The sequence below is a fragment of the Lepisosteus platostomus genome, chromosome 12 (assembly GCF_059453375.1).
Source record: "Lepisosteus platostomus isolate fLepPlt1 chromosome 12, fLepPlt1.hap1, whole genome shotgun sequence".
NCBI classification, from domain to species: Eukaryota; Metazoa; Chordata; class Actinopteri; order Semionotiformes; family Lepisosteidae; genus Lepisosteus; species Lepisosteus platostomus.
In genome coordinates this window covers 34,587,376-34,614,967 of record NC_142622.1, presented here as the reverse complement: position 1 = coordinate 34,614,967, position 27,592 = coordinate 34,587,376, and the positions used below count along the sequence as shown (strand labels likewise).

Sequence of the window (27,592 nt, the reverse complement as noted above, 5' to 3'; positions counted from 1 at the left end):
CTGTAAAGAGCTTTGAGTGGAGTGCCCAGAAAAGAGCTATATAAGTGTAAGCAATAATTATTATTATAAGTATTATTTAACTGGAAATAAATGCGTAGTAATATAAATACGTAGGCAAATATGTGACAGATAAAAAGATTTTAAATATTGAATTATATTTAGCGATTAAATAAAGTTTTAAATTTCACAATCCAAATGTTTCTATACGTTTGTAGGGGCAAATACATACTAAGCAATCTTTAGAATCCTAAAGATAATGATTTAAATATGCTTTGACTGGAAAATGAGAAAAGAATACCTCTTACTAACCATATCAATGTCTGCCCAAAACATTGCAGCAAACAGCTGTGTGTGTTTCTATTGCAGGTCATTTCAAGTCTAGAGTTATAATATGATTCTATTTATACCTTTGCACTGAGACACTGTAAGGGTTTCCATAGTTACTGTCCAGTTCAGCTTCTCCCCACGGTCAGTGACACAGAACCACTTTTCAGATGCAGCATCTCTCTGGGCTTCTCTGTATGCTCCTTCTTCAGTGCACTCCAAGCCAAGGGGGTTGTTCTGACAATCTGTAAGGCCTGCAAAACACACGGAAGAAACAGTCAGTTTCCCAAACAGAAAAACACTGAGTGTTCTTAATGCCTGTTTTACACACTAAAGGCACTTTAAATAAGAAAGAAGTGGATAGTGAGGGAATTGGTACACCTCACCAATCTGTTAAAAACTTCATTTGACATAATTCGGCAGGCTGAGCTACCGTTGCTTCAGATTTCAGTTTGGTGAGGACTTCAAATTGTTCAAAACAAAACATCATTAAGTTCTGATGTTCACAATACTGTAAATTAATTTTAAAAAATTAAAAGGCAAGACCTTTCGAACCACAAAGAACTATCCTCACACATACAGAACTCTATATGATAAAACAACTGTACCCTTAAGCAAATTAAATCTCTTTTAAACACAGGGTACAAGGAAAATGTTCCAGTAAGCAGCAGGTGATCAAAGACTGTTGTCTTTTTTATTACTTACAGTGTGTGGCTTTGAAAGCTCCTGTGGAGCCTGTAGACCAGCCCTGGGGACATTGCTTGCAGAAATGACTTCCTTCCTGGTCCTGATAGGACCCATGTGGGCAAGGAGTGCAAACAGCACCGCTGGCAAAAGTGCCGGTCGGGCAAATAGCTGCCAACGAAAAATGAAAGGAGATGTTGTGGAAGTGTGGTGAGAGGAAATCATTCGCAGATGTCTAGGATTTGGCCCCAGCCTGTGTGCCACTCTTTCTTCAAGACAGCAGGGACAGCATTTCCAAATGTTTCCAAAATAATTTGGTTCAATAAAACAAATGGCTGGTAGAACTGACTGACTAACAAGGAGAACTAAAGAAATGATGGTTCTGTAAAAGTTTTAATGTCCTTACAATGGGGACTACATTGGAAATATCATGTTTGGTTACTAACCCCTGTGAAGAGGTGTCTGGCCAAAATGGCTCAACATTCTGTGTGCAAATGTTCAATAAAACCCACTGCTGTGCAAACTTAGAAGCTTAGAACTCTAAACCATATATAGCACATATATGAATACTTAAAAAACAAGAAATTAGTGTGAAAGCACGCATTCGGAGATCCTTCAGCAAAAATAGTTTTACACTTTGTCTTCCTTATCACGAGGCTTGTTTGACACAACAAAGTGCCTTTCAGTGAGTAAAGGTGGCTATCTGCAAAGTCTTCTGTTTCCATTATCAGCTTCAAAAGTTCCTCCTATCGCAGGCTACATACAGGTCTCGCTGGTTGGATATATTAATAGTGCTTTAAATGCTATAACCCCTTTTTTCTGAATCTACAGCTTTGAATCCACAATTGTTGTTGAGTGAGCAGTGTTGCTCTGACTCTTGGTGCTCCTTTGAAACACTTTGCTCAGTTTTATTTTACGTTAATCACCTCTTCGTAAAGATTATCACTGTCCTACAGATGCAAACCGATACAATGTGAGTAAAGTTGTAAATGGAAAAATAATTACTTCCAGATTCCTTTCATATTAAGTGACAAAATAAAAAGAAACTATATAGAAGAGTTTTTCCACCTTAATAATTGTCAGAGAGCTCAATTTGTTTTAAATCTACGCGAACAATCATGATTTGCTAGCTGAAAGTCATCCTCACCAGACAGTTCATAATTCTAGATAGCTATAAGTATAGGATAAAGATGATGTATTGAAATACTTTGGACAGAAAAAAAATCAGCCTCTTAAATTTAATGGAGCAACTGTTTTCCAGATGTACTTCCAAATCAAAACTGCAAAGATAAACTGTGAGGAAAGAAGATGTCTCTACTGCATATTTAATTGAAGTATTTTGCTTTTAAAAAACTGAACATATAAATGAAACCTACGTTTTTTCTATTTCTTGTACAGGTGAAAGAATATTTCAGAATCAAAGTACTTCATTAACTGAGTTATTAATTTCACCTCGTAATTTTCCAACACAATTCTCATTGCAGTTTAAACAAACTATTTTTAGAACACACAGAAATTACATGTGTGTTTATATACAGTATATATGCATATTGTATATGTGTTACAAGACATTTTACACTTATGCACTTACAGTACAGCTAAGATTAGGGAAGTTATTTTGATGTTTTAACCAAAGCTATTCATAAAATACATATGAAAAGTCCTACTTCTCCCCAGATACAAGTTAACTGTCTAGTTTTATTACATCTTCACAGTAATCTTAACACTAAACTGTAATAATTATGAAAACTTTTCATATCTGTCACATGTTTCATTTAGGCTCTGAGAAGTGTTAACGTGATTGGCAATTACTATATCACAAAGTAGGAAACAGGATCTTAGGAACATACCACATCCTCTGACACCCAGAAGTGGTCGATACCCTTGTGTGCATCCAAACTGCACCTCTGGGACGAAGTTATAGGACACATCAGGTGGAAATGGTTCTGAGTCCAGGACAGGCCAAAAGACACCACTTCCGATTAAGTCAATGATGCCTTTCACCAGATTTCTACTGACAAAAGCATTGTCTAAAATCAAAGAAGGTACAAGAGAAAGGCTGAGTGGATACCTCATCCATAGCCCTCATAATTATGCAATCCAATCTGATGTAACACAAAGATGTGGAAGGTATAAATGTAAAAAAAAAAGTGTAAGGGATATTGTGCACCTTTTTTCAGCACAATACCATGAGTACTCAGTTCCATTTGAGCCTGTGTAACTCAACCAGCTCTTTTTGTGGCAGATTAAAGAATAACCCTACACATACACTAGTAGAAATTTACTTTTCTACTACAGCAAAGCATGTGTAGATTCATAATAAAAAGACCTTGGAGGAAAGTAGAAATAGCTCTCCTACTCTTCAGAATCAGAAGATTCATAAACGGAATATGTTACAGATACACCCATCTCGTCATTTTGTCAATATTAAGTGCGTTAAAGTTTCTGACATCTGTTACTGTCCAGAACCAAATGCAGATCAAGAAGAAGCAGAAATTGTGATGAAAAAATTCATTGATAACTCTGTGTCAGCGGAGCCATATAAGCAATTTAAATGACTGGGAGTTAATTAAATCCACGTACGGGTTTGGCCCCCATAAGAAGAATTTGTCTTACTTTAACCACAGAAAGTTGGTAAAGAGTCCAAATAATATGGCGTTATTACCATGTAGTTACATTAGACAACACAATTTTCAGACACAGACACAATTTCCAGAATCAATAGGAGTTGGTAATTTGTAACCTGTGGGGTCTTTAATGCTATTTTCTACCTATGATGCATACATAATATTTATTATTTGTATTTTCATGTGGCTTTCATGAATTAACAAATAATTATTTCTTAATGTAATTATGCTTTGTTTACTACCAGTAGTATTCCAATGCGTCCCATAACTGACTAATATTCAACAAAGCCCCATACACTTAAATATATCTTGCCTTTATTTTATTATAGTGTTCTTTGTTTTGGCATTTTTGTTATATATTTCTTTTTATGTTATCCACTGTATATGTGCTTGGTTGTTTGTACGGTTTTTTTTTCTAATCCATGTTTGGTACTATATCTAAGTAAGATTGTTCTGTTGACTTATTTTCAATTATTGTATATTTGAAATTACTACATGTTTTAAAAATTAAACATTCCAACATTGAGAGCCCACTTCCAGAAGTTGATTTACTTCATGTTTGGGTGGAAACAAATAAGCCTAACTTCATAACTCTTTCAGATACATGACTGAGGGGGAAAAAATTCAGATAGTGAATTTCAAATACATAATTATAAATTATACAGAGCAGGGGAGTTGGAGCTTACATCTCAAATAACTTGCTATCTGAGCAAACTATGCCAAAGACAGCTCCACTATAATGCGAAGGGCTATTCATTAAAACAAATCATTAATGATTGGCAATATTTATAGGCTGCCAAGTGCCACTACAGAATCTATTACAGAATTTTTTATGGCCATATCACCCTGCAACTCACAACTGACTGAAACTAAGCAGGTGTGAGCCTGGTCAGTACCTGTATGGGAGACCACCTGGGAAAGCTAAGGTTGCTGCTGGAAGAGGTGTTGGTGAGGCCAGCAGGGGGCGCTCACCCTGAGGCTGTGTTGGTCCTAATGCCCCAGTAGAGTGACGGGGACACTATAACGTGAACAGTCGCCAGCCTTCGGATAAGACGTAAAACCGAGGTCCCGACTCTGTGGTCATTAAAAATCCCAGAGCGTTTCTTGAAAAGAGTAGGGGTGTTACCCCAGTGTCCTGGCCAAATTTCCCATTGGCCTTTACCAATCATGGCCTCCTAATAATCCCCATTTATGAATTCATCTCTCCATCTCTCTGTTCTCCTCCCCACTGATGGTGTGTGGAGAGCTCACTGGTACACTATGGCGGCCGTTGCATCATCCAGGTGGGGCTGCACATTGGTGGTGGTGGAGGAGAGTCCCTATTACCTGTAAAATGCTTTGAATGGAGTTTCCACAAAAGCTCTATAGATGTGTAAGGAATTCTTATTATTATTAACTACTGTTATTAACTATACCTCTGCTATATTTTCAAAAGGCTCATTGACCACACTGATTATTTTGGAGGATTTTAATAGAGATTGGCTAAATAAATCTTCAACTAAAGATAGAAATTGATTGTAGGGTCTTAATTTTACCCAACTCATAAAAACACCAAATAGAATCAATTCAATGCCCCAAAATGGTACTTTACTCGTCTGGATATTAGTGACATGACCTGATAGGACTGAAAAATCTGAAATCCTTACAGATTGCTTCAGTGATCATTTTACCGTATATTGTCTGAAAAATTAAGCACCTAAGCACCTGCAAAGAAATTATAATTAGACAGTTAAAATATAAATGTTGAGGCTTTCATTTGAGATTTGTTAATGTGATTTGGGAAACATTTCGGTTGATACCAACAGTCCAAGAGTCATAGGACTACAGTATCTCTACACGGAATTTACAATGGTTTGTGACACATATGCACCTTGGAAAACAGTTAAAGTCAAAGATAGACATTTGCCTCGGATAAGCTCAGATTTCATACACTTAATTAATCAACGGGACAGGACCTGGGCTAAATTTCACCAAACAAAGGATCCCGCTGATTGGGGCATTTGTAAGAGACTGATCACTTTTTGTCAAACAAAAACAAGGAATGCTAAATGCTCTTGTTGTAAAGAGGGGGTGCATGCATCCTGCTGGGGGTGTGAGATGCCCTTTCTGGGGGTACAAGGCATGCCAAAGTTTTTTAGAAGGTAAACCATCATAAAATGAAGGCCTGGCACATGAGTACAACTGGTTTGTATTTCATTAAAATTAACTACTTAATTTTACCACGAAATTAAAATTTTAAAAACTGTAAATGTTCAAGCATTCTTAGTTTTACTGTGAAATCAATATGGAATTTTCTTTCATTCCATAGCTTTGATATACAGTACAAGTATCTTATGGTTGAAATAACAGACCTACTTCAATGATGTCTGATCAAGGGTGGGAGAATATATTTTGAGAGTCAAAGGGGTACCGTCTGGAGCGAAGGTTAAGGACCACAGTTATCCCTGAATCTGAAGAATCATAGCTTATCCAATCTCATCTTCTATATTTTCTTCAGGTTTTGTTTCTTACCAATGTCATGCAAATCAGGGAGTGCCTCAGTGGGGATGTCTCCCAGCTGTGCTTTCCATGTGATGTTTGCTCTCATTCGCTTTGCACTCAAACATTCCAAGGTTACAGTTGATTCATCACAGACTGAAACAGAGACTGACTTTCCAAAGGAGTTCATCTGAAAAAGACAAGGTCCACAGACTTATGCAATTTACCATTTTTTTTCTCCTGTTAAATACTCATCTGTCATGTATAATGCCACATTCTAAGATTTGTACCAATACACTGTCAAAAACCTTTAAAATGTGATACAGTAGATGCATTTTTGGGTGGGGGTTTAGTGAAAAAGGGAATGGTTTTCTTTTTTCACAGAACCCAGAGAAGTTGTGCTACAACGCCAAACAATTCAACTGTGAAAAAAATCTTAATTTCCCTGTGGTGTTGTTCTCAAGATTGAGTACATGCTGCCTGTATACCCTTCCTGGAGAGATGTCAAACCTTGTAAATAGAGCACAAAGCCACTTGGAGGGTAGGAAATGTGTTCTCTACATTACCAGGAGCTAGGAGGATAATACTTGCTTTAAATCTTGCTTGCATAGCCGTGCTCCTTATTGAACTTACACCTAGTAAGGACAGGAGGGGGATCTTTCTTTCTAACAGATCTCAGTGCTCTACAGTTTAATGTCTTCTGACTTTCATTCTTCTCCTATAATCTTCCTTTACTGTATATTCCCTTTCTCAAGTGTGAGTTTCATGTCCTTGCTCTGGAGTCCCACATTCCTGTTGGTTTGTGTTTCAGCTACATACTGAGCAACGCAGCTAACCCCAATTAACCTCTTCATTTGAATTTTGTACTCGTTTTGGACTTAAAACATTTTGAACATTCCTTTTAAACCGTCAGTTTTTTTCACAGGGAACAAGAAAAACGAGTATGGGCTCCCAGGAGATTGTGGAGAGGGCCTTTCACGCTGCTCTGGAAAATCAGGACTGAAAATTCAGAAACATCATGAAGCTCCCTGGAGTTACAGTACCTGGAGGCTGCACAGGCCTCGGCCCCTCAGATGCTGTAGGAGAGAGGACTGAAAGGGAGACCGCACTGCACTGCATGTATTCTTCCCCTCAGCCAGGGAGAGCTGGAAAGTGGTGTGTGCCTCGACCGCCTGGAACACCTGGGGCTCTGAAACAGCAATGTTTCAGCTCTTACAACAAAGACGTGTCTGTAGTGAAAAGCACCTGATTCAACAACCTCTTATATCAACGTAGTTCTCTAGACAGCAAATTGGAAGAAAGAAAGGGATTTGGTAAGGATGCCAATGACTCACTTTGCCAGAACAGCACATCTTTGTGATGTGGAAGAAAGGGCTGATGGTCAAGGTCCATGTTTACAGGAAATTATGACTTTGTTGAGAAACCACAGGGACTACATCATCAGATCATAATCCCATAGACTATAATGGAAAAAACAGGATAGTATACCTAATAAATAGAGACCTAGGAAAAGCAGACACAAAATACTCAAAATAATCCCCGTCTTCTTGGTTTCTAATATTCATATTTAAGTGGGAAAAAAATGCCTATTTACTATCAATCCTCCTTTCTCGCTGAAGTTTTTACCGCAAAGCAGCAAAAAGAAGAATTAGACTTCGTCCTCGGGAGAAAAACTGTCATTCTGGTTTTGAAAAAACTCAGGTGGAATTCAAGGGAATGTAAGGATGACTATGAAACAGAGAAAACCACAAGAAGTGAGCTCATCCTATGTTACTAGGTTCTTTATGAATTTATAACAATTCAAAGGTGATCAAGAGTGCAGCAATTCTTTTGCCATTTAAAGTTGCAGTTCAGAAAACATTCTTTGTGTGCCCAGCTGGCTTGTTAGTGAAGACTTACAGTAAGTACTACTGTTTATTGAGCTTGCTCCTGCAAGGAATCTGTTTTGAGGTTCTAGGCTATCAGCCAGTATAGTTGCTCCAGAAGAAGCTCGTTTGATGGGGGTATAACAAAGGGCAGTGAAGAATAATTTACACATATCGGAAAGGTGCAGCAGAAAGCATGCTTTTTAGGGTCATTTCAAACGCCTGATGTCAACAATTAGTCTGAAACCTGTTTCAAGAAAATATAAAAAGGTCCTAAAATGGCAGACTATAGCTTTCCAAATCTCAAATTTAATCTTTTCACAGCAGAAAAGAAATCTATCTGAACAATGCAGTGGAACCCTTAACAGTGGAATTTACCCAGTCTCTTTCAACTGCGACACTTGCTTATACCACAAAACCTGCATTTTGTTACAAGTTTCAGATGCCTTAAGACAGCAGGAAAGTGGTTGTTTACTTTGTTTGTTATATACTGTATAAGTGCCTATAAATCATATCTTAGTCACAATGCTCTTCTCCCTTTCCTCACAACGCATTGATATTAATGCAAAAGAATACTTTATACTCGGTGGTTGAGTGATGTAGCTATCCCTGCGATGTCAACAAGGAATAATATAGCTGAGAGCTTCAGAGCCAAAACATTGCAATGCAGCAACTGGAACTGGATGTTTCTGGCAGTCTGACTACACCATGAACCATAGATCTCCCTTTGCTTCAGACCTGTCGGAAAACATTCTGCATAGAACCCTGCATTCCAGACATATTAATTGGGTGAATGCATTAAGTCATAATTTCTGTAACCCTCTTATGGGAAAGGTACGGTATCTCTTGACTTTTCATTTGTTGAATGTAACAATCCCCCTTCCACCAAGGATCCTCATTGCTAAAGTCTTTTCACGACATTCAGTGATGAAAATGTGTTAAGCAGTAGCAAAATGATGAATGCCTTTATAAACTGGAAGTGATCAAAAAAGCACTAACAGAGCACAAAGATAGCGCAGATATCAGATAGTTAGAATTAATGCAAGTTACTATTCTGGCTAGAGAGCTTTATTTCATCTTAATTCTGTATGCACACTTCTGTTTTTTCTTAAACTGTGCGTAATCACTAGATTAACATTGTTTTAAAAACAGAATGTGCCAGTCAAAAGAATTTTATTTATTGAAATTAATAAAACGATTAATTAAATTAGTATCAATGTGCAAGAAGTTCATGACATAGTAAACTGAGTCTACTAAGGCATTTTCCAGTTTACAAATATATGTAGAGGTACTGTTAGCTGACAGTGGACAGGAAGAGTGTGAAGAAACAAAAAAAGTAGAAATTATACTTTGACAGGCATCAGGAAGTGGTTGTGCTGAAAGCCAGTTACTGGTCACCACATCGCAGAGGAAACGGCTCTCAGGAAGTGTGTTCTGGTAACCTTGGTGGCAGGTCAACTGGCACTGCTGCCTTCTCTGTCCATTCTCAAGAGTATCCTTGCAAAAGACAGCACCGTTGTTGATGCCAGGCACCCCAAAAGGTAGTGGGCACTGAGGAGCTGAAACACAGAACGTTAATCTGGGCTGTGGAAACTGCATTTTCCTCCAATAGTATCATTAGCGTTAAAATGACTTACCGATGTTAAAATTTAAGAAGGCAAGAGTGTGTAGTAATACTGTATTTACAAGTTATATATTTTATTTTATGTGGAAGCTTTGCGCTGCTTTGGCGTATCAGTAAAGTACACTTACTGTAAATTAATGTATGTTAAGTGAAAATGTAGTTTTGTTTTTGCAGGCTCATAGCACAAATAAGACTGACTGGTAAGGACAATAATGGCCATCCAACAAAATGTGCAATGTTCTGACTTTAAAGAGCACCTTTTGCTGTAAGAGTACAATCTTTGCATAATGGCCATAAAAATATGAAATATTTTCTTGATATGACAAGTGAATGCATGTGCAGGTCACTGAAACCTGATCTTGGGCAGTAGTCTTCTAGATGATACTGCATCTTAAAACATTAGGAATGCAGGATGTTAGAGATTTTAGTAATCCCTCATCTAAAAACCTACACTAGACATTTAACGAAAACCTACTGTCGCATTTAGGAGTCTGCCCAGAGACTTGTCTGAGTCTTGTCCCAGGAGCCTCCTGTCCATTCTGAAAGACACACCAGCAGCTGCTCTGGTCACATTGCACAGAAGAGAAAAGCTGTCCCTCCTCCTGGCATTCAGGGACATAGCCAGTCCCAATGTCTCTTCTGAGCACCTGACTCTTCAGCATTTCACACCAACCGGGGCCTAGGTAAACCAAAAACAAATCGTCAAGGAGTGTGAGGGGTAAAAAGGAAGGAAAAGAGCAATAGTAACAAACATTGGAGGTTCCTATAAAAACAAATAATAAAAAACCTTTATGGTTGCAAAACTCTATTCTAAGAAATATAACTCAGGATAACTGAGGTTACAGTAAGTCTATTGCTTGCTGATAGAATTAGGGGAAAAGCTGTTAATTAATTTATACACAAAAACCAAAAGAAGGTGTGCAGCAGGGAAGGGGAAACAGAATTTCTTACACTGAGGGCTTCCAGCCTTGTTCCGGGCAGCAGGCTGAATTGGTTTTCCTGTAAGTGGGTTGACACACCAAACAGATCCATTTTCTCTGTCTCCATTCTGCAGGATGGTAAATTCCCCATTCTGGAAACACAGTTTCCAAACAGACAAAAACACCACATATGGGGATTATTAACAGAAGAATATGAAGGGCTAAAAGCTAATAAAACACAAACATTATTAAGGGTAGTGTCAGTTAGTGTTAGCCTCAGCTCAAGTCTATCAATCTAAGGAAGGTCTTCTTGAAAATTCAAATATTGTCAAACCTTCTGACAAGAGGGGTTGATTACTGTGGTTGCCATGGCACTAGGGTCAGTGGCTGAAAGTTTCCAGTTAGAAACCACAGCTCTAGTGTGAGATCTCTGGCACAAGGTTCCACCTGAAAGAAAGCACACGTATCATTGTTAGACGAGGTGTTACCACTTCTTGCAGAACGATACCGAAGAACACTGAGAAGTATTTCTAGTGATTAATCAAAGACAATCCAGAGACTAAGACACTTAGGGAATGTTCTTCAACACCAGGTCCTTGACAATGAATGATGAAGGCAGTGTCTGTGGGAGGGTGGAGTACCCAACACCTGAGAACGGATCTAACACCGACAGAAGTGCGGTCAAACAATGAAGCTGCATAAAAGAGATATGCAGAAATTGTTTCAGTAGTCCATTCCACACCTGAGTAGCCAGGTTGTAAAATTAAATATATAACTTGGAGCTCAAGGTGTAAAAGCAAGAGACCAATTGATATACAGTAAAGCTTCTGTAGATACAGTTACCTCCCAAAAAATAAAATATCAAACATCCCCATTACTGAGATGTCCAAAATGACTTCAGAAAGATAAAATGTTATTTTAGACAATGGCCACTCATTTGTCTTCCGCTCATAAACCAGGTTGTTGTTATTTAAAATTACAAAATGTCTGCATCTAAGAGAAAGCTAGATTACTGTCATTGGAGGATATCGGATCTGTGCTGGTAGACATGGTTTAGTTTTTCCATGACTTTTATTTTAGAGGTTCTGGGATTAGATCATCCAATTGCAGGAACGAATGGGCACAAATTACATGGGATATCTAAATTGTTAACAATTAAGCAAACAAAATATGATACATACACTGTGGCAGCTGAATGGATCTGCTGGTCAAAGACCCTGGAATGTAGCTCCCTTCTTCATCCACACACCAGCACTGTCCTGTCAAATACACACAATACTTAATTCATCTAAATTTAAAATAATCCATGCCTGTGGCCAGAAGGAATATATTAACAGTCTGAAATAAAGATTGTGTGTGATCTACACACATTACTGTTTGCAATAATGCAATAATACATTTGATAGGCTGATACAAAAAGGTACTGTACTGTCTCCACTACCACACCAGACTACTAGACTACAAGCAGTTCTTACTCCAACACTCTTCTTAGTCAGCATTGGAGAACTCCAGTATATTGAGTATGTTATTCATAAATAAACACTAACGTAAACAATATGATCCAATTAAAATGAAATAACACCTTGAATCTAAGATGTTATATAAGGGGAAAAAGAGAAACCATGGCTGGCAGACAGAGGACTGACTGGATTACAAATGTCCAAGTATTCAAATGCAGGCTAACATATCTGTTCCTGATATGTGCATTCTAAAATTAAAATTATTATTATGCCAAGGTATAATACAAAGTTAGACAACATACAGTAACCTATGATTCAGGCTTTTGCCCGTTCATGAAGTGACTGCATTTTGCCCATAACATCAGCAGTGGTAGGTCTGGATGTACAGGCTGGTTATTTTTACAATGCCCCTTATCTGAAGAAGTGAGAGACGCTCCCCACCTGATGTTATCTGAATTGCCGGATAGCGAGATCTGCTCGCTGCTGGGGACCATCTGCTGAGATAAGCCCGCCTCCCAGATGTTTTTGTGAGACCAGATTTTTTTCTGAACTGCCCTGTTAAGCTTGTGTGACCCATAACATATTTAAAAGTGACACTTCAAAAGAGAACACAGGAGCAGATAAGCATAGGAGAAGCACTGAGTCGGGATAGAGTGAGGTCTGGTGCTGTAATATTTACAACTTGGATTCCCCATTGATGAATCAAAGGTGTAGACACCAAAATTATCAATGACTTACAATATGCAGCTTCTCATCACAAAGAATCCCAAAGTGCTTCACATATACAAAGGAACTTATCTCCGTGACCAGCAGCCCAACTAGATAGCAAATCAGTAGAGAACTGAGAAATTAATTCACTAATTGAATGAATATGTGGATTTAGAGAGGTCATATGTTATAAAGCCCTGATGTGTTAGATGATTTCAGAAACTGTGAAAAATTCAGAATATTCAGAAAATTATCAACACACAACAGTCACTTTCATCACAAATCAATCTTTGACGTCTGGAACCGTTGGTTAAAAAAAGAATGGCATACACTGCCAAAATGTTGGCTGGCGTGCCCATTTCTTCTCCTGCAGAATCTGCCATTAATAAATGTGCGTGGAGTTCAAAACTTTCAGTCCAAGTGATCTGTTAGACACACTTTTTCCAAAGAGCAAGACAATTTTAGAAACTTGTAATGACTTAACAAGAAGCAAAATGAAATGTGAAGGGTTTTCTTGAGAATGTTGTGCTAGAGGCTGCAGAGTTCAAGAGCACAGTGAAAATGTTCAACTTTAAGCCACTCACCTGTGCTGAAGTAACACTGACTAGGTTGCCATTGACCATGGGCATCACACTGAGGCCTGTAAGGCTGATAACCAAGAAGGAACCCATCTCTCTGGTTCAACGCAGAACTAAAATGAGTCCTCCAGTAGAACTGCAATGCTGTGGATCATATGATAGGATTGTACTTGAAGGTTTGTATTTCAGGGTAGAAACCTTACAAATTCTCAGGTTTCAAACGTCAAGGGGTACTAACATTGCTGACATGAAATTGACCCAAAAAATCATTAACTTCATAAAACAGCAAGAAACTCCCCCCAGTTCAAAAGGGACTTTAATTATATTTTAAATATTATCTGAGATGAGAACATTTTATAGTACAAAATAAGTAGCAGATGTTTACAAAGATATTCCTGTCTCCATACCAACTCCTTTCAAAGATGGAAAAAACTGTCTAAATGCTTTATGGAAAAGACGGGAGAGGAACGTTGCTAGCAGACAGAAATAATAAGCACCAAGATGGATATTTCAATTACATCAAAAACAAACCCCCTAAAATTTAGGGATTGCACTTATAAATGTTTTGTAATTAACTGCATTCTTAAAGTTTTAGACTCAAATAGAATAATAAATAAAACCCTCCTGTAGATTATTTACATTAGTAATCACAGCTGGGCCACAGCTTTAACCAGAGGATTAGAGCTGAGCAATATTTTGTAACTCTTTATAACATCTTTAATAACATGTAGAGAATTTTTTTACGCCCAGATGTAATGGAGGCCTAACCTGAAATGTGACTGACCTTAAAAGCCTCATGAATTAGATAAAAAATGCTTGTATATTAAATACTTATGAATGGGAACTCAAGACAGAAGTTCAATGTATCTGTATATATACAAATCATCGCTATTAAGAGACTTAAGTCATTTTCATACGATATTGTTTTCTGATGCGTTCATGAGTTAAAGCTGGTATGAGGAAGACTGGGTGGAAATCCTTAGAAAGAAGTATTGCGTGTGCAAACCTTGTTTCCTTCTTGGACACCATGGTAGACTGGAAGACACCAAGAGTGATGAAAGTAGACACTGAACGTTTTTGTGGGATTAGGCCAAGTGCTCCTGAGGAACGTTGCCAAACCAAGTAAGTAGCAAGAAAGAGGAAACATTCTGACATACTTGTGTGCACGGCCAGCCGCAGTGCAGAGTCACTGTTACTCAGCAGCTTCTCGTTGAAGTTCAGGCTTGACTCGAAGGAGTCTGGGTTGATGAGAAGTTCTCGCTCAGTCAGCTGCAGGCCCCTTGCCTGCAGGAAGCTGAAGCCAAAGGGGATGCGAGAGTTGTTGGAATCGGTGATGATGTCCTCCGCCTCCTGTAGAAACCGGGCCACCTGTTGGTTCACCACACTACAGGGTCCTGGACCTGGAAAAGACCGAGCCAACTGAAAAATCAATCATCCGGTCACGTGAATATACAGTACGCCAACACAGAGAGGAACAGCACGGCTGGAATTAATCCCAGCATGTGTAGATTGCATACATGATTAGCATGCTAATTAAAATGCTTTCATGTATGTCAAAAGTAACAACACCATGATAGGAATGTCATCCATAGCAATATTTGATTAACCAAAAACAACAAAGCTATTTGAAGGTTGTTAACTTCAGAATAGAATCGAGTCTATGAGATCATATCACAACAGTGAACATCTCTGCATATACAGCTAATGTAAGGTAACAGATATAAAAAACAAACCCCACTGAAACATCTCCTCAAAACTAACGTACATTATATGAAGATTCTGTATATTCTATCAAAAGCAAAGCTGTCAATTTACTGGTAACTCTTGCATGAAAGATAATGTATGTGATATGGAAGTTCCTTTAAAATACTACCCTACCTGTGTCCTCTTTATATTTCAATAAGATGCAAGTGCCCAATGAGAAGTGTCTTTAAATAGCATGCTGAGCTATGACTGGCAATGCCTTTTGCAATTGATATATCATATTTAACAAAGTTTTAACAAATGATTGTAAATATGCTTGCAGTGAAGTAACTGATAACACCATATAATTGTGTCATTATTGTTTAGACCAAAATTCAATAATGTATGAAGATTATAAAATATCATGTAAATTTACCAACACACATCCACATTATACACTTGGGCTTATCAAGTCCTCCTTTATGCCTTAGAAAGTACCGTTCTTTTGTATGCCTAATAAACCGTTAAGAGAAGAATAAGTGTACATAAACAGGTACACAAGCCCCTTTACCATCTGTCATCTGCTGCTGTAGACATATACTTACATGTCGGAATCTCATTGACGCCCACCTTGGTGTCCATGATCATTTCTCCATTCTTATTGACACACCAACACTGTCGGAGTTCAAAGTGCCCCAGAGGTGAGCTGAAGTCAGAGTACTGGCCTGGGTACTGGGTAGAATTCCCATGGAGCAACTGCCACAGAGTGAGTGGATTGAGCAATACCGAGCTGCCAGAGATAGAATTCCTACTGCCTTCCAAAATCTGTTCGGGCACATCACTAAAAGAGGCATATCTGGAAAGAACCGGGAAGACCTTCTGGTGTCCAGCACTGTACAGCTCTTTCACAAAACCTCTGAAAGATGCTAAGGCCTCTGGAAGCTTCTGATACCCCTTCATTATGTTGACCACATCTAGGACAGATAGCTCTTCCCCTGCGTTATTCTGCTTAATCCACTCTTGATAAAACTCAAAGACTTGCTCGGGAGGTCCATCACACTGAACTTCACGCCAGCGTCCATCTGCATTGCACTGGGGAATGTAGACATCAGACAGCTGTGATGCTGTGGTGGGACTGGATAGGAGAGACTGGACTGTGCTTAAAAACTTCTGAGCTCCCGCTAATTGACACACAGATGGACCTACAAAATAAGATGAACTCTGTTCAGTATTCGGGTCAGCTTTGTTTTAGAGTGTCTGAGGGAGACCATATCTATGGCCCATATTTGCAACTCGAGATACCTTTATGACACAACCAATTTGTCTAAGCAGTGTTAAACCAAAATAGAAAGATGTTGAAATAGTTTTTTACTTGCCTTTTCTCTCAGAACGATTAACAAATCTTCAATGTTTTGGAAAGGGCTCCTGTTCTGTTAAATATTTTATCAGTGGTTGTAATGTAACTTATTAGAATTAAACATTTTCAGCATTTTTACAGGATGTTTCAAACAGCCCTGAATATTGTACAACATATTAAAAGAGACGTTTAAGAAAAGACCATCTGAAATGCATCTGTTGGCAGCAAAGATTAATATTTAAGTCTTTATCGTGTGATGTTTTGGCCCTGTTTTGAGCTCTGAAATAGTTTCCATCTGGTGTGAAAATGCATATGTTTACAGAATTGAAGTGAGATACAAAATGGTCACACAAGATAACTAAGTATTATAGAGCAGTTGGAGTACAAAATGAACTGTTTTGAAAAGGGTTTGGTTTCTCTTAACAGTGAACAGAACTGACACTTTATAACTTAGATTTATGCCTGCTGTTATTTTAAAAGCCCTAGATTTGAACTGCGCTGGGAAGTTTAAATGCTGCGAATGACCTAACAGTCAGGATCAGGGCAATAAATTACTGTGAACTCTGTAGGGAGAAAGTGAAAAAACAGATCCTATTATGATTCATAGATTCATTCTCAGAAACTGAGCCACCTCAATAAAGGAGAAACTGAAGACACATTATACTTACATTGTATAGGCTGGCCTAATGTTCTAGTAATTTTAATTCCAGCACTGTCCATACAGGAGCAGGTCCTGCCTGAACACTGGAGTGGCATGAAGCTCCCATCAGCCTCACATTTTGGGATAAATAACTCTGATCCTGCAGACTGGCTTGCTTTTACTAAAATGGCTGATTGGCGCTCTTTCTCACATTTGGAAGGACACTTGGGCTTTAGTCCTCCAGAGCGGGACCCTGGTATTTCTTTACCCTGAGGGTCCACACACCAACATGTAGAACCAAGGCACTGGACTTCCTCATACTGTCCACGTTTGGTACACTGTGGTACAAATAAAACTGAAGAGTCTCTTTCACAAACTTCAGGTTCTGTATTCTGGAGAAGAGCCTGAAAAAAGCTGCTGAAATCTTCACTGTCCTCTGCTCTCAAAAATGAGATGATATCTCGTAGTGTAGTTACAAACTGCTCATTCTCTAGAATCATCACAACAAGCTCAACTAAATTTTGGTTGTCCTTCAAATTTACATTCCTCCCAAAGCTGTCTATGATTTTCTGGTCAAGGTACAACGGCTTTGAATCAGTTTCAGAGGAAAAGATTTTAGCAAGTTGGACAAAGTCTCCACTAAACTGCTTTAGACCCACTTGTTGGAATGTTTCATTGAAATTGAAAGTACCACTAGGCCCAACAGCACCAGTGAAGTTGAAATACCTAATATTCTTCAAAAACTTTCCTCCAAAAAGGTTTTCCTGAAGTCTTTTGGGGTTGGTGGCAAATCTTAGGGCTTTGAGAGCCATTTCTCTGGAGGGGAAGATTCCCTGAAAGATTTCTCCAACCACAGTCCCAAAGCTGGAGTTTGTTAACTCAGGTAAAGTGAGAAGCAGGCCTGACTTCACAAACAGTTCCCTAACTTCTGGGTTGCACGGACTTAGGAAGCTGGTTCTTAGTTTTCCATCAGCCTGTTTCACAGTGAATACGTTATGCTGGCTGAAGTACCCAGAAGGACCGTAAAAGAGTCTTGAGAGTGCTTGCCGTCTCTCTGAGGGGCAGTCTTTGATTCCATCACCTGTAATGTGAAAGGTGATATATCATGAGGTAAAGTAGGAAGGTTTTGCAGAAGGCACTTCACTGACAGATTTTTACAAAATTACAAAAACCCACTAGCAACAAATGCATTTGCTTGGACAATACGCCATTTTTGAAATTAAAAGATGCTTGTTGGGAAATTAATTGGATTTTCCTTAGTCATGTCATGACTCTGACTTGATTGATTTAATCTGGAAGAAAATATCCGGTTAGAAGCGGTAATCTAGTAGTAACACAGTAGAAAATTAATTTAGGTGCCCCAGTGGAAAGCAAACGATAACGGGCATAAACTCGAAGAAATTCAAAAGCACGCTTACTGCAATCAGGGATCCCTCCTTGCATCCTTGTTCCCAGGATTTCTTTCCCAGCAGAATCCACACACCAGCAATGACCTCCTGCTTGGCATTGCACTGGGTCATAATGGCCACGCTCATCACAGGAGGGCACATGAACATTCCCTGCACGCGTCGCTGACATCCATTCCCTTTCGCATTGGGTTGGGCCTGAATGACAGCAACAACAAAACGTACATGTCGACCTTGCAGACCCCACACTGAAATTAAAGACCGAAATTGCAGAAAATCGCGGACTTACATCTAAATCTTCCACTCATGGCTAACTGGATTCCCAGAAACCGCCTCTGGAGGATCCGATACATATTGGACTTTGTGAAGGACGGCCCTGGCTCCAGTCCGGAGAAAGCTGTGTCATAGACCTCATCTAACAGCAGCTCCAACCCTGACCAAGAAAAACATGTCCAAATATTTTAAACATTTAACACACTAAACTGGGGAGCAATGATCTTGAAATCCGCATGTGTACGTAAACTATTTTGGCTCACCGTGCCTCTTTTTTACTAATGTGACCAATTTTATAAGAATTTGTATAGGAAAAGCCTAGAAACAGAACAGACCACTCTTCACATCCGAGTCTGCCTGCAATCCTAACCCACCAACTGATTTTTGAACAGTCCGGGTGAAATTTAACAATATGACTTGTCTCTGAGCAATCAGTCCATGGAATAGTTCACCAAGCCATATGGCTGAAGGATTGTCTTCCTGGATTCTAAAATGCAGTTTTCCAGAAAAAAGGCAATTGAATTGACTCCAGTATTTTTGCACAATTTTCCTATATAAAATAACATTGAATGTGTTTATCCATTTCTCCAGATGAAGTAAATAGTTCGAATCCTGGATCACAACTTTCCCTTGGCCAGCCTTGCATGGCGTTTGTACAGTAAGACACCTGTGACTCTGATGATGATACGTCAAATCCATCTAAACTTTTCCTGGCCCACAGCAGGGATGTGCTTCACGCGTCAAGATAAAACTGGAAAAAGCAAGATGCTCTTTGTGGACTATGTAAGAATACTGAGGCTACTCTTATAGCCACTACACCCAGGCCTCCATCTCACCTGTGTTTGCCAGCTCTCTGCCTCTGCTGTCAGCACAGAAACAGTAACCAGTGATCTCCGGGAACATTTTTCTAAACCCAGTGAATGTCTGAAACACTCCTGGAAACCTAAAAAATACAGCACAGCAAAAGGTTGTACATGAATTCACTTCATTATGCCTTTATTTAGCCACTTTCATTTTATTGAAGAGAATCTTAAAAAATAGACCAGCCCAGAAAACCAGGTTTCTCCTTAGTATATGGGTAAATCCAGGTTTACATTATCATATGAGCAGAACATTGTGTGTTGTGTTGTCAAGATAGAACAAAAAAAAATGTTTTACCTAGATGGAAAAGACCATGTAACCTCCATACACTGATTAATTTTCAGCTATACTTTAAAACGTTATAGGATAACCTACTCCATTATATCAAGAACAGTATAATTATAATTGTTCCCCTCTGAGGAATAGCTTGTAAATCAATCACCACTTTATCTAAACTGTTACACATACTTTGAAAACACAGTTCAACCCCAGCAGGAAATGTGCATTAAAAACTCAAAATTATAGGCTCATGTCAGTGCGCAGCGACCTGTGCTCCATAACCAGGTGTTTCGAGGGTTATCTGTTGACAAATAACAGACATTAAACTGCTATCTTTCTACTGGAGTTTTAGTGATCATTTTCCAAACCAGAGGAGAAATTGCTTCCATGTTTCAGTTATTTGTGGGTGTCTCATTCCTTTCATGGTTTGATTGTAATATTAAGTACTACAATTTCCTTGTTTGCTTTGGCCTTTTGTCTGAGTGTAATACAGAGGGCAGTGACTGCTCTCGATCATGGAAAAAGAGGAAGGTAATAACTATGGCTAGGCCAGAGAAGGTCAGACTGTGAAGCCCAGGAGCCTTTTTTCAGAGCTATCTGAAATCTGGAATCCCCATATTGCACAAACCGGAAATGGCACGCACGAAACTCCCAACTCTCATGGATCAGCAAGCTTCATGCTGACACTGTGATGCTCCAAAATGTCACCAGAATCATCTGTGCTACATATTTTATTAGAGTTGCTGCAAGTATGCATGGAATCTTTGTGTGCAGCAGAAAGGGTTTATTCCCAGAACTCTCACCAGACAGCAAACACTCAAATACATCCATCAAGTGTTTATCTCAGACAAAATGACCAAACAATAATGTCACGAAAAGGTCTTCCCACAGACTTTTTTTGTAAACACTGTACTTTGGAAGTAGAAGTTATAAACACATCATGCACAGGATGCAGCTTATTAAGCAAATGCAATTAATACACTTCAGAAGAGGACTCTCCGAAATGTGAAAAACTTGGTTTAAACTGCCAATTTACTATATATAAACTTTGATTCCAAGCAGCATTCGTGTAGAAACACAAAGAAGAAATCATGATGATTCATGATGGAATACATATCGATCTGTTTATTGAAGAGCATCTTATTCTTAGTAAAGGTCATAGCAATTTAGAGTGTAAACCATAAAGGTTCATGTCCGTACTATGCTCTGGACTGGCTACAATACAAGTCACAAACAAAGGCATGCACTCACACACATACACAGACACTGTGTACACTTTCCCCCAGTGAGCCCCAGTCTGGAAGTTAAGGGAAAATTATCTGGTAAAATCTCATACAAACACAGGGAAACATTCAACCATGCACAAAAGGCACCCCAGTCCAGAATCAAACCCTGGACCCAGGATCTGTGAGGCAGCAGTGCTAACTACAGCACTGACCATGCCACTCAAAGGATGTTCAACTCTATACAGTTATATATTCCCCATCTATTTTAGATATTAACTACCGTCTTTTAAACACATAAAATAAATAACTCCTTCCATCCATCTTCTAACTCTTTTAATCAATACAGGGTCACGGAGGAGCCTGAGCTTATCCCAGAAAGATATGAGCAAAAGACATGGCTTGCCCTGAACTGAATGCCAGTCTTTCAAAGGACAACATGCACACACAGGGAGAACATACAAACTCCACGCAGATAACACCTCAGGTCCGGGATTTGAACCCAGGGCCCCCAACGCTTCACATAAATATAGAAGTCAAAAGTAGAAAGACACTATAAAAAAGAAAGGCCGTGACTAATCCACATGAAATAACTTCAGGCACTTGAGTCTCCCCCATAAGAAAATTGTTTGTTGGTCCCGGTCACCAGTTGAGCCCTGTACTTTCTGGAAATCCTTACGCTACAATGCCCTCTAGTGGTACAAAATGATTCTGCACTGACAAGAAAAATTCTGTAATAATGAGATTCAGATGATCAACTTTGGTCAGTGGCATTTTGGATTAAAATATACATTTCTATTTTAAATACTGAGGTAAACATTGTATCTGGAGGTTGTCAAAACGTTTTACTTATATTCAGCCTCAAGGGTTCTCAAAAGAACTTATTTCCAAAACAATATTCCAGCAAATCAAATAATATGATTAGCAACACATAAGAATGTGTAGAAATGAGAAAATACATACATTATATTATATACTTTTTAAATCAATTTGCTTTTTTCTTTAAATATATGAATGTACATGCATCAAAATGGGGTTATTATAGTGGTTATTTCTATTTTTATCTGTAGCCATATAGGCATTCAATGTAGTCTTCAAATCAGTCATAAGCCATAACTATTTGCATAGATTGCAACTTAATAAAAATGCAACAGAAAGTCGAATCACAAAAAGCACATTTCTGCACTGTGCTACACTGCTTCATCAAAAGCTAAAAAGTTTCTGTTTGGCTAAAATATCTTTTTTATTTTACCTCCGCAGTATAGTATCTCCAGGCTGGTTCCGTGAAGGAAACAGTCTGTCATGCAACCTGGTGTGAACAGGTATAGAAAAGGTGGCAGGTGTAGGTGTCACGCAGCCTTGAACCACACATACTCGATAAGACGGACTTGTGCTGTTTGACTGAGGAACATTTTCACCTGTTGAAAGTGTGAAGGAGGTCGAAGACCGTCATGTCGGTGGTGTTAATAAACTTGCACTGCACGGGGAGGAAGTCGCCACTGGCGGTGCACTGTGGAGGAGAGCTGTCACCGACACCATGGAGAAGACGCCGGTCCCTCACCTCGCAGGCCCCAGGACCTAAGGACACACGTTTTTCAGGACATGTCACGTCATCTGCCAAACCGCTTTATACCACACGGTGTCGCAGGAAGCCGGAGCCTACCTGGCAAGCAACGAGCGCAAGGCAGGGTACACTCTGGACAGGACGCCAGTCCATCACAGGGCAAGTGCAAGCCCATCATACATGGGGACAATCTGGAGGCCACGGTAAAGGCTGGGGGGGGGGAATTTGGCCCGGACACCGGGATAACTCCCTACTCTTATTGAGAAATGCCCGGGGATCTTTAATGACCACTGAGAGTCAGGACCTCGGTTTAACGTCTCATCTGAAAGATGGCGCCCACTACAGTATAGGGTTCCCGCCATTATACCGGGGCATTAGGACCCACACAGACCGCAGGGTGAGCACCCCCTACTGGTCCAACACACACCACTTCCAGCAGCAACCATAGCTTCCCAGGAGGTCTCCCATCCAGGTAATGACCAGGCTCAACCCTGCTTAGCTTAATGATATGATATGGCTTCTAAAGAAACAGTTATTGACATAATTCTACAATTATCTGTTGACATATTCTGAGGTGACTATATCTTGTTACTATAATAGTATTTTTGTAAATTTGAAACTGCCAGTTATCCACCCATCAAATCCTTTTATCCTACACAGGGTCGCGGAGGAGCTGGAGCCTATCCTGGCAGGCTACGCGCACAAGGCAGGGTCTTTACAACTCGGCCCACAGTAGCCACAGTGTGAGAATGCATATTGGTCCTCTGACCTGCTCACCCATCACCCTATTCACCTTTCGACATGCTACAAGCTCTGCCGTGACGTACAAGAGCTTCAGCACCAGCTGAAAGAGAGGTGCACTCCTCGCCTGAAAATCACCAGGGTCTTCTAGTTGCTGAGAGGCAAGAGAGGCCTCGCTGACTAATCCCAGCCCCATCGCCGGAGGCACTGAGACAATCTGTCTCTTCCGCTCGGGGGAATCTCGGTCACAGCTGGTTGGCGATGCGATTCAGAATTTCTAGATAATATTGAGCCTTTTCAGTTGTCTTCACCCTGATGAACGCTTTGGGCCCCGGCAGTTGAACTGTCCTGCAGCATCAAGTCAGCTATCAACGCAAGCAGATCAAAAAGGTTTGCTATGGCTGGAAAAAGCTTACAGGAGGTTTATATCTGTCTGTATATTCTCATGGGCCACAATATAAGCCCCCTTGATCAAACAACTTCCTTCAATTCAGGGTCTAAGAGGATTCAGAGCCTATCCCAGCAACAACAGGTGCAAACCAGGGTAAACCTTGGACTGGGCCTCAGTCCATTTGCAGGGCATACACAAAGATGTGCACTAACTCACACCAGGGCCTATTTTCCCAGAAGCCAATTAACCTTCCACTGCGTCTTTGGACTGTGGGAGGAAACCCACACAGACACAGGGAGAGCATACTAACTCCATGCAGATAGCAGCCTGTGTCCGGAAATGAACCCAGCTCTGCCAGGCAGCAATGCCAACCACTGTGCCATCGTGCCACCTATCCAAGAGGATCATCGTTTATTAAAATCCTGGGATTCATATTCCACCTGTTATTTTGACCAGGGAAAATTGTGAAAGTCACAAGCTTTTTAAGTCAGTGATGCATTTCCTATCTTTTAACAGGATGTTCCTAAACTTCTTCCAGTGAGTGCAAAGCCGACGGAGTGAAAAGGTTGGAATTCTAAGATTAAGATTAAGAATAAGTGACCAACTCACAGCGAACTGGTTGCCCATTCTGTCGCGTGCCGTAGATCTCCATGCCTTCCGCGTCCACACACCAGCACTGGCTCCGAGTGCTGTCACACTGAACAGGCTCGTACTCCCTGGAGTCAGAGCACTGCGGAAGAAACACAGCTTCCCCGCTCCGCAGCACCTGCTGCCTGTGGAGCTCACATGAGGATAAGCCTGGGAGAAAGAGACAACATCCGAGGCAAGAGGAATTAGTTTTCCATCGACTGATTGATTCTACGATCGAATCTGTCCTGTCCACAACCACTGTCCACAGTGGAATGAAATGAAAATGTGCAAGAGCATTTCCTGGAGAGTATAATTGTTTCACTGTCAGTTCCCTCTAGAATTAAGAACCATTTCAGGAAATCTTTCAACAACTTAGATTCTGACACAATGTTCTTCAAAATCTACCTCCCATTTCCTCTGGCCTTTAGAAACTAATTATCTGTGCTGCAGATTCCTGAAAAATGGCCACCTTTAAAGCTCTGTGAGAAATTACATATAATTTAGTGATTAGCATGACTGAAGCTGTATTAAGGCTAGTGCATATTTTAAACATGGATAATGACAATTCAAAATTAGCATACTTTTACTAAATGAAGGATCACATCCAGTCATGCAGTAAGATAAAAGAAAAATACTTCTGACTTCTGTTTTCCGTTGATAACGACGAGGAAGCCCCTTTAAGCAGCTCGTTAGCTCCTTGCACAGTTTTCACAAGCTTCCTTTCCTCGTCAGGGTTATGGCAAGCTGGCCATGAAATTAACACTTACAGTGGATAGTGGAGCCATTCCGTTTGGTCCCAGGAACTTCAGTGCCATTAGCAGTCACACACCAGCACATCAAGCCATCTCTGCTGCACTGGATATTCCTGAAATATGGTTCATGCGTCACAAACACGTACAGTGACAAGTTTACATCTCTCAGTGTAAAATGTTCATGGCGTAATTTAAAATAAAAAGCGATAAAAGACAATCATTCCATTTGGTATCTCTGTAGAATGGGGATCGCCAACTTGGGTCCCAGAGAGTTCCAATCTAGTCTTGTACTGTAGGTCACCTGTTTCCAAACACCTGCAAGTTCTTGATGTATTAAACAAATAATCTGTTCAATTAAAGGGACATTGAAGAATAAAGAATACTAAGATTTTAGTCCTAAATGATCTCTCGGTTTCTCAATCCCGCAAATCACTTGTTTCATTGATCACATTGGAACTGTTCCTGGTCTTTCATTCAAGGTCGAGCTGGGTTGGGGATGCCTATTGTTCAAAGCATTTAATGGCTAGAATTTCTCACAATCACTGTAATTGTTTCTTCTTCTCTTCAAATTTGATCTTTAAACTGTTGGAGAGAGAATTATATGTCAGTATTTTTCTGGGCATTTGGAGCTCGAAAGGTGCAGGTCAAAACCCCAAACAAGATTCTGCAACAGCACACTTTGAGGAAATAAAAATACACACTTAGGACTCAAGGACTCAACAAATGCTATTTTTGTCGTAACTATTAAAGTTAAGTTAAATGACAAGTTTGTGAGCAAAGTAGAACAGATACTCAAGGTCTGAACTACAGTATGTATTGTCTCCTAAATACACTTGCAATTCTTTATACAACTCCCTTTCAGGGTGTTGAATACACAGTAAATAACGTGAGAGTACTGAAAGTCAACAAACATTCAAGGTTAAAAACAAATGATGCATATCATTAAAAAATTAAAAATGATCTCTTTTTTAAGTGCATGGATGCATTCACTCTGAAAAGACAGCATCCGATTATCACGCTCTTTCTGTTCAAAGCAGAAACAAAACAGAAAAAAAAGTAGAACATGGCTCAGAAACATTATACATTGTTGAACTGGATTTCAGCTCTCCAGTGGAAGAAGGAGAGGGAAAATACCGTACCTGAATCGACCGTCATCTAAGCACTGAGGGGTGAATTCTCCACCTTGGACTGATCCCTCGTCTCTCAACAGCTCACACTGGCTCAAGGATTGAGATTCCAGCTGATACTCTAAAAAAGCCAAACATAACATCCTACACGGAATGTTCTACAACGCCACAATTGAACATTCCCTATCATTGCAAACTTGCACGTTATCAGCATGAACCCAGGGCCCATTGAATCGTTTATATCTTTAAGAAAGGAGTTCAACCGTCTTGAATGCCTGTGTCTCAGCCCTCGGTACTTGCCCTTATTCTTTCCTTGTAGAAATAACAGCATTAATTTACATGATGTGATATTACCAAAGATTTGAGCAACGATATGAAGCAGCACTCAAACATGAACATAGTCTAAAAAAATAATACCCATCCATTTTCTGGCCATTTTATCCAATGCAGTGTCGTGTGGGACCCAGGGCCCATTCTGGCAAGCAATGGTCAAAAGACAGGGTATGCCTAGAGGCATCCTACGCAAACATGAGGAGAACATACAAATTCCACGTAGGCAGCGCCACAGGTCCAGAATTAAACCCAGGGCCCAACCACAGTGAGGCAGAAATGTTAACCACTGCGCCACCTTGCCACCCACAATAACACAATATTATAGTTTGAAATAATTCTCATTCATTAAGAAACAGTGCCTTGATTGAGGCCATTATGTCAAGTAGCAAGTGCAGCACGCTGGTGGATTACCTGATCTTTTGCTCAGCGACAGGCTGAAACAGCTCAGGGATATGAAAGCTGAAACAAGGTAGCCCATGGCTGCTGTCTCCTGCCACTTCCCAGATGCAAGAACTCGCTTTCAACATGGGTGAACCTGGGCTTTATATACCATTAGCTGTTCCTGCTCTGTCATCCTTCACTGGTGACTGCAAAACACAAAGCCATGATGATGTAGCAGATTTTGGGTCTGCTCTTCAAATGCAGGCCCCTCACACCTGTCACGAACAAAGCCATTTTGAAGTGCGGGCAGCCAACCTTGGAGAGTTCTGTACTCGTAAGAATCCTGAGCCATGAAAAAGCTTCCAGTTTCTACCACGTGGGCACCTCTCAAATTAAACTTCAAAACTTACTAATCCAAAGTGACTCAGTTTAAGAGAATGACTAGGCATTACACTTGTTTAGACAGCCCTCACATAGTGTACTCAATGAGCACTTAATGATCATAACCCATGAAGTGGAAAAAGGGGTAACATTTGAGAACATTTTTCTATAGAGATATTTGGCTTATGAAATAACAAAATCACACTTAAAGGAAAGAAAAGATGACATAGAAAAAGACAGGGAAATTAAGATAGCATTTACTTTTTGATGTGCAAGCACATCAGATCATCATCAGTGAGAAA

General features: G+C 39.8%; 1 protein-coding gene across 1 annotated transcript in view; it reads right to left on the bottom strand.

The window, feature by feature from the left end:
* Positions 1–27,006, bottom strand: part of tg (thyroglobulin) — a 107,213-nt gene extending 80,207 nt beyond the window's left edge. Inside the window, exons 1-22 of the mRNA XM_088602307.1 lie at positions 26,940–27,006; positions 26,208–26,316; positions 25,084–25,181; positions 24,296–24,484; positions 22,409–22,568; positions 19,464–19,570; positions 18,644–18,787; positions 18,367–18,552; positions 16,977–18,029; positions 15,557–16,153; positions 14,426–14,668; positions 13,275–13,412; positions 11,704–11,781; positions 10,857–10,969; positions 10,554–10,674; positions 10,078–10,281; positions 9,328–9,537; positions 7,157–7,302; positions 6,147–6,303; positions 2,859–3,038; positions 1,030–1,179; positions 408–578 (exon numbers count right to left, since the gene is read on the bottom strand). Coding sequence (XP_088458433.1) covers positions 408–578; positions 1,030–1,179; positions 2,859–3,038; positions 6,147–6,303; positions 7,157–7,302; positions 9,328–9,537; positions 10,078–10,281; positions 10,554–10,674; positions 10,857–10,969; positions 11,704–11,781; positions 13,275–13,412; positions 14,426–14,668; positions 15,557–16,153; positions 16,977–18,029; positions 18,367–18,552; positions 18,644–18,787; positions 19,464–19,570; positions 22,409–22,568; positions 24,296–24,484; positions 25,084–25,181; positions 26,208–26,316; positions 26,940–27,006 — 4,621 coding nt within the window. The remainder of the gene's footprint in view (positions 1–407; positions 579–1,029; positions 1,180–2,858; positions 3,039–6,146; positions 6,304–7,156; positions 7,303–9,327; positions 9,538–10,077; positions 10,282–10,553; positions 10,675–10,856; positions 10,970–11,703; positions 11,782–13,274; positions 13,413–14,425; positions 14,669–15,556; positions 16,154–16,976; positions 18,030–18,366; positions 18,553–18,643; positions 18,788–19,463; positions 19,571–22,408; positions 22,569–24,295; positions 24,485–25,083; positions 25,182–26,207; positions 26,317–26,939) is intronic.
* Between the last annotated feature and the right edge of the window lie 586 nt (positions 27,007–27,592).